We start from the raw sequence: 8906 nt of genomic DNA, 5'->3' as shown, positions 1-8906 counted from the left end.
CGGCTATTCTCTCACTGCTGTTCGGGATCTTTCAGAATAGCCCGAACAGCAGTGTGAAGCCTGCCGGAGGTTCGGCTCAGCCGATCCAGATGTTGGATTGGCTGAGTCGAACTCCTTCTGCACTTCGGGTCAGCCGAACATGCTGAGCATGTTCGGCTGATCCGAAGCCACACGAAGCAAGCCGATGTACGGCTGATTTCAGCCGATATACGGCTGAAATCAGCCGTACCAGCCTGAAGTGAATAGCCGAACGGTGTTCAGCTCACTTCACTTCTGATCGGTCATTCACTCGGCTGCCCTCGGCAGCTTTGTGAATAGACCCCTTAGTGAGGAGGAACCACAGTGACCAGAGGGAGACAAAACATCCTAAAGTTTCAGATACCAACTCCACCCATCGCTCTTCAAGAGAGTAAATATTTAACTCACCACCCTCCAGAAGGGGGAATATTGAACATTTGTATAAGCTGCTTGTAATGTGTTTTTTAGTGACCGGATCATTTTTAATATATTGTAGGTAGATGTATTTGAAAGTAATTTATACATGATGCTTGGTGTATTCTAAAATCATTTAAAATATTTGTTAAAGTTGATGAAATCATATTCTCATTTTAAGGGATACATTTACTTCATGTTCAAGGCATTTTTCTCTTAATAAAAAAAAGATTTCTCCTTGTTTAAATGTATTTAAATATTGCTGCTGAAAAGGGGTATTCAGCTTCCCCATACAATGCTGCAGGGACAACACTCCTACCCCAGACCTTGCCAGATCCTGATATGCCAACTTCCAAAGCAAAAAAAGGTTCCAGGTAGACATGTCAGCCAGCCAAATTTTTTTTTTTTTTTTTAATTCTTTCGCTTTTCAAGATACGGGTCAGAAAGTCAATTTGTTTTGTTATTCAGAAACAAATTTTAATTCAGATTTGGATCTTTCCAAAATGAGTTAACCTTTTATACAATTTTGGATGAGTTAAACACTGTTTTGTTGCAGTAAAATAATTGGAGAATCTTATAATACCCTCATCAGCATATCTAGTGACACAAGATATTGAAGCTCTGTACTCCAGCATCCCCCATGCAAAAAAAATCGAAACTATTAGTAAGTTTTTAGAAGAAAATGATCAACCACAAGGGATTTATATTACGTTATTCTTAAAACTATTACAACATATATTTACAAGCAACATTTTGCAGGGGACCACCTACCTCCAGGTGCAGGTGGTTGCGATGGATAGACGTTATGCCCTATCATTTACCAACCTGTACCTGGGGGGTGGTAAAGTGACCTCTTTGCTAATGAACAGGCCTCTTTGCCCCTCGCACACATTTTACTATGGCAGAGTGTGGACTGGGACGCTGGAGTAGCTATGTCTTGCCGTCTGCCCGTTGTAAATAAATGTAGGGATGGGAAGCTCCCATTGGCGGGGCACGGTAAATATACGGCTTTTTTTCTGCTCGTGTTCGCTCCCTAGAAAGAAAAACGTTACATGATGATGTAAAATGCTACTTACACTGTACACTGAAGTATCTGGGTATTGTTTTCTAAATCCGTTGTATTTTCAGTAGCTGCAGATATTGTGAACATTCCTTCAATGATAAGGTCACCTCCTTGATAATACCCAATATCTTCTTCTCTGACCCTGTATCTGTATTGTACAATATTACAAATTAATAGACATGTGCACTGCACAAAAATACGTTTCGTTTCGTTTTAAATTCGGATTTGTGTTATTTCATTTTTCGTGATTCGGGTGTGAAAGTCAATTCGGATTCGGAATTCGGATTCGGACGAAATTCGGTAGCGTTAGTATGAACGTTCGTTTCGTTTTCTGTTCTTATTCGTTTCTTATTCGTTTCTTATTCGTTTCGTTCGTTTGCAGCAAAAGTGACATTTGAGGGGGAAAAAATATTTTTTCTCCTTCTCTAATGTCACTTTGCTCCAACGAACGAAACGAATAAGAAACGAATAAGAACAGAAAACGAAACGAACGTTCGTGCGAACGCTACCGAATTTCGGAAATGGAAATTCGGATTCGTTTGCATTCGTTATGTCTGTAATTCGGAATTCGGATACATCCGAATGTCCGAATTTACGAAAATTCGTCAGAATTTCGATTCGGAACGAAACGAATCGCACATGTCTACAAATTAACTAACACTGGAATTCTCCCAGTTGTGAATCTGTGTCTGAACAGTTTAAGTATTATGAAGGGCTATGATGGGCATATTCAATTTCAGGCTAATTTGACTCTTCACTGATACTGTACATGTATGATTCTACAGGTGTTCACTGGTAGGTGCATTCCCCTAGTGCACATTCAATCTATAGTAAATAGGATAAATATGGTTGTGAAATGCCAGGTGAAAGCCATTCAATCTTAATTGAGTGAATGTCAGTAAAAGACTTGCTGGGTGAATTGTTCAGTAACATTTTCACAATAAGGCCCCTGAAAATGTTTTAAAAATACATTAAACTGTGTTAGCATTAATAGAGAGTAGGCCAGAAAATTGTGCCACTGAGTTAAAATCTGCTTTTACAGTTTACTGTAAATGTAACATTTATTGTGTGTCCAATTATAAAGAGGGCGAGTGTGACTGTAGGAGGTCCAGCAAATCTGAGTGAATGTTAGAATAGTAAATTGCCAACAAATATTCATTATGAATACTATAAACCTTTATATTTCCCTTTCCTAACATGGCACTCAATTATCAGAAGTACTAGAAGATTGCTTTTTGTCAAATGTTTTTGTATGACATCTTGATTTTACTAATGATTATTTATTTTAGGGCTAATTTGGTGGGGTTTTTTGACAGGCTGCCTAAACTAATTAGCTACAATAACCTAATGACTGCTAGGTGATGATGAGGATCATGTGTCTAATATTTATTTCTATTTTAGCATATTAGGGGCACAACAATCTTTCACATCAGAGATGAGTGAATCAATCCATCAGAGAAATCATATGCATCAGCAAATCCTATTTTTAATGTGTTTAAATATATTAACCACTTCAAGACCAGGTGTTTAGACCCCCTTCCTGGCCAGGCCATTTTTCAGTGTTCAGTGCTGCGGTACTTTGACTGAAGTTTATTCCGTCATGCAACGCTGTACTGAAATGAATTTTATACCATTTTTGGGGGACAGATAGAGCTTTCTTTTGGTGGTATTTAAACACCACTGGGCTTTTTATTTTTTTTACTATAATTAGGAAAAATTACTGAAAATTTTGAACAAAAAAGTTTTTTTTTACATTATGTTAGGAAACATTTATTATTACCCAGTTTTTTGGTAAAATATAAAAGTCGGGGTTACGTCGGGTAAATAGACACCAAACATGTCAAGCTTTAAAATTGCGCGCACCCGCGAAATTGCAGAAAACTACCATACCCAAAATTGGCCATAGGCGACGCTTTAAAAGCTTTTACTGCTCATCAGTTTAGTGTTATCAGTGATTGATGGCCCTAGAATTATTGCTTTCACTCCGACGTTCATGGTGATATGTAACATGTGCGGCGTAATGGGCGCAATCATCTTTTTTTTGCACGACGCATGTTTGCATGCGTGTATGTATGGGTGGGGACTTTAAAACATTTTTTTGTTATTTTATTCTTTTTTATGTGTAACTTTAAAAAAATTTGGGGGGGACTTAATTTTTTTTTCCTTTTTTTCCACTAAACTTTATTGCTATCACATACGGGGGCTAATAAAACCCCCCTATGTGATAGCAAAATATGTGACAGGTCCTCTTTATGGAGACATCAGGGGTCTCCAAGAACCCCCAAAAGAAGCTGATGAAGCAGAGATCTGCTCCATCAGCTTCTTTGCAGCTTCTGAAGCTGGAGAGTGACACAAGAATGCGGAAGTGATGTATTATACAACACTTCTGCATTCTTGCAGAGGAGAGGGGACCGGAGGGAGCTCGTGTACCGAGCTCTCTCTGATCCCCTGTGACACAGGCGACATGCTGATCCCGGGCTCGCACCGGGCACAGCGGAGCACGGGATCAGCGGGACAACTGCGGCAGGGGGCCACGGAAGGATACACACCGATCGGCACACCATACACGCGATCCGCCGGCTCTACAGCCGGCGGATCGCTTGTGTGGTAACATGCATCGCTGCCTGTTTTTAAATACCGGCCAGTTCCCGCTCGCACGCGCCGGGCGGTGCGTGCAAGGGGGCGTGTCTGAGCGGACGTCTAAAGACGCCCGCTAAGATCTAGAAACCTCTCGGCCGGCCGTTTTTTTACAATGGCCGGCCCTGAGGTGGTTAATTTAATGATATTCGAAGTGTGGAGAATAATTCATAAGTTACAGTTAGGATGGATTACCATACTGCAAGATTCTTGAATAAGACAGAATACAAATATTTAGGCGAATCAAAGTTAGTGAGTCATTGATTCTTTTTTTAAGGTTTTTTTAAGTGTTTGTACTTCCTAGCTCTCATACATCTCATATGGAAGTCCATTTAAAAAAAAAAATATTTGTATTCATAGAACGTTTTTATCAAAAGCCTAGAAAATAAACAGAGCCAGTTGAATACTTATAAAAAAAATGAAGACAAGGTCAGAGACTTACAAATGTTGTCATTTTGCACTAAACAGAATTAATTGGTTTAAAAAAAGGTTAAAAAATGCCCCTTTTTTTGTTTTAGCATATTTTAGGACTTTGTGTTAGGTGACTGGGTTCCTTTTAAAAATGCTACAGTTACTTTATAATGTCTAAAAGAAACACAAACTACACCAAAAGACAAGAAAAAGGGCAAAGGCAAATTTAAAAACCTATTTTATTTGGGGTATTTTGTGTGTTTTTATTCATACTATGTAATTAAACTCAAGATTAAAAAAAATACAATTGTGGGGCTTTTTCCATTTTCTTTTTTAAAGACAAAATAAATTAAGTCCAAAAAAAAAAACAACTTGAACAATACAATGAGACATTGCATATTTTTAAAACATATTTTTGTTATATGTTACAAAATATTAAATAAAACAAAAATGCATTGTCTTTTTAAATTTTCCCCCGCCATCACAAAAATGAAAAAAACCCTAATTTAAAACCCTTTAAAACCTTGCATTCAAATACAAGAACCGTGACCTGAGAGGATACAACACAGAATCCAAGAAACGGTGATGCTTATTTTTTGTAGTCATAGCTCATCCTTGTTTTCTCATCACATACGATATCAATATTTTTTCATGATGTATTCACAGCACAATAATAAAATGTAACAATTGGACAGAAGAAACATTTTAAGTATGTGGGAATGAGAGAGGATTTTGTCAATCCTCTCTCCTTTTTATGTAGTTAGAACACTAGTTATTGTATATGACGGGTTTGAATTTAAGTTCACCAATATTTTGTTGTGATAAGTACAAATAAATCATAGAATCGTCTTATCTCATAACCCTTGCAACATTTCATAAGTGGGCTGTACCGATAGAGATAAAGTGCAACTGCATTAGTCTGCAAACCAATATCAGACCCAACACCATGTCTGTAGACAATAATACAATTTAAATTTAAGTGAACATATTGAGAAGCAAACCCCCTTAAAACCTCTAGGTGGTCTGATTTGCTTGGTGGTGCAGGCCTGGATAATTACAAATGCAGATTCCATATACAGTCCTTTTTCTTTATTGAATTTAAGATCCTCACCTCCCAGTACTAAACCCATCGCCTGCCACTGAAAGGTTCATCGCCAGAACCTCAAATCCCAACTTACGGTTGAGCATTTGATAACTTGAGTGGGACATAGTGCTAGAAAGTTTGGGACTTAATTTGTACTTGAACAGAATTCAGGAAGTTATAATTCAAGATATTTAAAATGGACCTTTTATGGCAATCACAGGTGCTTGTAGGAACCCCCAGAAGGTGCAGCATTGTTGTTACGTAACACCATAGGTCATGCCAGGTTCAGGTCAAATATTTTTCAGATACAAAATATTCTATTCCAATCAACCTAATTTTTTACTCCTCTGATAATTAAAAACAATTATGATTTTACTTTGCCCAAAATAAGCTTTCTAGAATTTCTCTCAGGTTTTATGATAATTATGTAACATTTAGGGAAAAATATACATCCTAATATTCCAGCACTGGAGGTCAGTATGGCGAATATCTCAACAGCTACTGTATACTTTCCTCTGGTGCTCAGATAGGCTGGGATCATGGCAATCCAGACACTGCAGAACACCAGCATGCTGAAGGTGATGTACTTGGCTTCATTAAAACTGTCCGGTAATGTCCTCACCATGAAAGCCAGAACAAAACTCACAGCTGCCAGAAGCCCCATATAACCCAACACAGAGTAGAACCCGATAACGGACCCTTCATTACACTGAATGATGATCTTCCCAGGATAGGAGTGCATGTCATACTCTTGGTAGGGAGGAGACACTGACAACCAAATAACACAGATCAGAACTTGGATGGAAGAGCAGATTATGACAACATATTTAGAAATCTTCTCTCCCACCCACTTCCTCCAGTAGCTCCCAGGTTTGGAGGCTTTGAAGGCAATGCAGACTGTTATAGTCTTGGCCAGAACACAAGAGACTGCGATGGAGAAGAAGACCCCAAATGACATTTGTCTCAGCATGCAGGTTATATCCACAGGACGACCAAGGAATAAGAAGACACAGAGGAAGCTTAACAAGATAGAGGTGAGGAGAATGAAGCTCACAGTTCGGTTGTTGGCTTTCACAATTGAAGTGTCCCGGAATAAAACAAACAATGCCAGTATACATAGAGTTGCAGCAGAACATAAGAGAGAGATAGCCTCAAATGCCCCAGTGATGAGGTCTGTCTCATAGGACAGATATTCATATTTTTTGAGGATACAGATCACTTTTCTTTCATCTGGCCACTGGTCAGCTGGACATTTGTGGCAGATGTCACTGTCTGCAGGAGGAAGAACAGCATGTTACAAACCTTCACAATTATTAAATCAATTACCGTTATTAAAAACATAAAACATATCAGTCACTTCTTCCATAAAGTAGATCTAACCCTTATCTGAATGACACTTAGGGGTCTATTCACGAAGCTGCTGAAGGATCTGGCCGTAGCTTCGGCCGATCCTTCGGCTAGCTTCGGCCCCAAGACCCCTTTGGTTCTACTGAACCGAAGGGGTGCTGTAGGGGCTATTCACAATAGCCCGTACAGCTCCCGATCATGGCCGAGCGGCTCAGCCAAGCCGAACGCATATGCATCAGCTCGGCTGAGCCGTGCTGAAAGCCAAAGCTGGCCGAGCCGAATGCCGCTCAGCGACATTCAGCTATTCACTCACTGCTGTTCGGCATCTTTAAGAATAGCCCGAACAGCAGTGAGAAGCCTGCCGGAGGTTCGCCCCTCGCCGATCCAGATGTTGGATCGGCTGAGTCGAACTCCTTCTGCACTTCGGGTCGGCCGAACATGCTGTGCATGAAGCAAGCCGATGTACGGCTGAAATCAGCCGTACCAGCCTGAAGTGAATAGCCGAACAGTGTTCGGCTCACTTCACTTCAGATTGGTCATTCACTCGGCTGCCCTCGGCAGTTTGCTAAGAGGTTCAGGTTTGTCAATTTCCCTGAGTATGTGGTGAATCCGCAGGATTCATGAATGTGTTACTTTTAGTTGAAAGGTTTGCTGGTTCACCTTTAGAAGTAAGGAACAACTTTTAATGGAATGCAGTCATTGCCACTGGTTAGCACTTTCTATGAAAGGATAGGCTCAAAGGAACCATATTGTCAGTGTGCTAATGCTGTTAAGGAGATCTGGCAGTTCTATGTTTTTGTTTTTTTTTAATGACAAGAAAAAGATAAAGTAAAGTTGGAGTCAGATATGCAGACTGAACCTAGGCAGATATGTCCATCACCTTTGATTAACATTAGGAATGCACCGATACCTGTTGTTCGGTATCAAGTACGATTACCAATATTTTTTTTTGGTACTCGCCAATACCAAATACAGATACCGGAACTCCCATTAAAGAAGTCGGGCGGTGTGTAATGACTCGTCAAACCGTTTCTATGCTCCCTCGTCAACAGGTGAAGATGATGAATGGATGCGGCTTTCTGGCCAATCAGGAAGGGCGGGGGAATGACTCGCCGCCTGCTTCCTGATTGGCCATCTTCCCGAACAATCAGGACAGTGGATGGCCAGTCATTACACGCTGCCCAGCTTCCTGATTGGCTGGGAAGCCGGCTCCACGTTTCCTCATCACCAAGTGGCAAGGCAGCATGAAGTCGGCTTCCCAGCCAATCAGGAAGTCGGGCAGTGGGTAATGACTCACTGCCCATCTTCCTGATACTGGAAGTTCTTGAGTATTTGAGCGAGTACTCGTTCTCACCCACCCGATCATTTGGGTGAGAACGAGTACTCGCTCAAATACTCCTTATCAGCACCGATACTAGTATCGGTATCAGTGCATCTCTAGTTATCATAAACAATTTCCCTTTTCTCTTTACCAAAAGAACCCTAATTTTACCATGCTTTCATCATTTTCTGTCTCAGTGCTGCTGAGATGCTCCAGCCTGTTTCAGTCACTTTCTGTCTACATGGTCGCATTCCTGTGTTGGCTGCACATCCTTGCTCTGAACATGCTTCAGGATAGTGACAAGGCCCATGCCTGCACAATGCATGCCACCGCATCCACTTGTGATCTCCACCAGAGGCACATGTAACAAGCTGGCAATGTAGGACACAATTGAAAGACAGATGTCAACTCCCATAACAGGTGCCTGAAGAGAGACCTTCATTAGCAGGGCTACTATTCCTTAATAGAAGATTTAAAAAGATTTACTATTTACAATTTTCTTTGTGAATAAGAAACAAGAGGTACAATTTACCCCGTACTCCTTCACCTAGGGAGGGTGGATATCTGGAGTCCCTCCTGCAGGCCAACATTTCCCTTTGGAAGTAAATCAT

General features: G+C 40.5%; 1 protein-coding gene across 1 annotated transcript; it reads right to left on the bottom strand.

Annotated features, from left to right (window-relative positions):
• Window positions 1-1328: 1328 nt before the first annotated feature.
• LOC108801685 (vomeronasal type-2 receptor 26-like) lies at window positions 1329-8109 on the bottom strand. The gene is made up of 3 exons (XM_018573589.1): window positions 8088-8109; window positions 6078-6899; window positions 1329-1465 (listed from the first exon to the last, which is right to left on the bottom strand). The coding sequence occupies exons 1-3, from the start codon at window positions 8107-8109 to the stop codon at window positions 1329-1331; spliced, it is 981 nt and encodes a 326-aa protein (XP_018429091.1).
• Between the last annotated feature and the right edge of the window lie 797 nt (window positions 8110-8906).

Source organism: Nanorana parkeri, unplaced genomic scaffold (genome assembly GCF_000935625.1).
Source record: "Nanorana parkeri isolate BGI_ZX_2015 unplaced genomic scaffold, ASM93562v1 scaffold2443, whole genome shotgun sequence".
Taxonomy (NCBI): domain Eukaryota; kingdom Metazoa; phylum Chordata; class Amphibia; order Anura; family Dicroglossidae; genus Nanorana; species Nanorana parkeri.
This window is presented reverse-complemented; position numbering and strand designations above follow the sequence as displayed.

Excerpts from the sequence above, each read along its gene's own strand:
- LOC108801685 (XM_018573589.1), bottom strand. The coding sequence starts at position 8,109 with ATGGCCAATCAGGAAGCAGGCG. Across the intron at positions 6,900-8,087 it reads GGCCAATCAGGAAGCAGGCG|ACAGTGACATCTGCCACAAA; the intron begins GCGAGTCATTCC and ends TTCCTCCTGCAG. Across the intron at positions 1,466-6,077 it reads CAGTGCTGGAATATTAGGAT|GGAGCGAACACGAGCAGAAA; the intron begins GTATATTTTTCC and ends TTTTCTTTCTAG.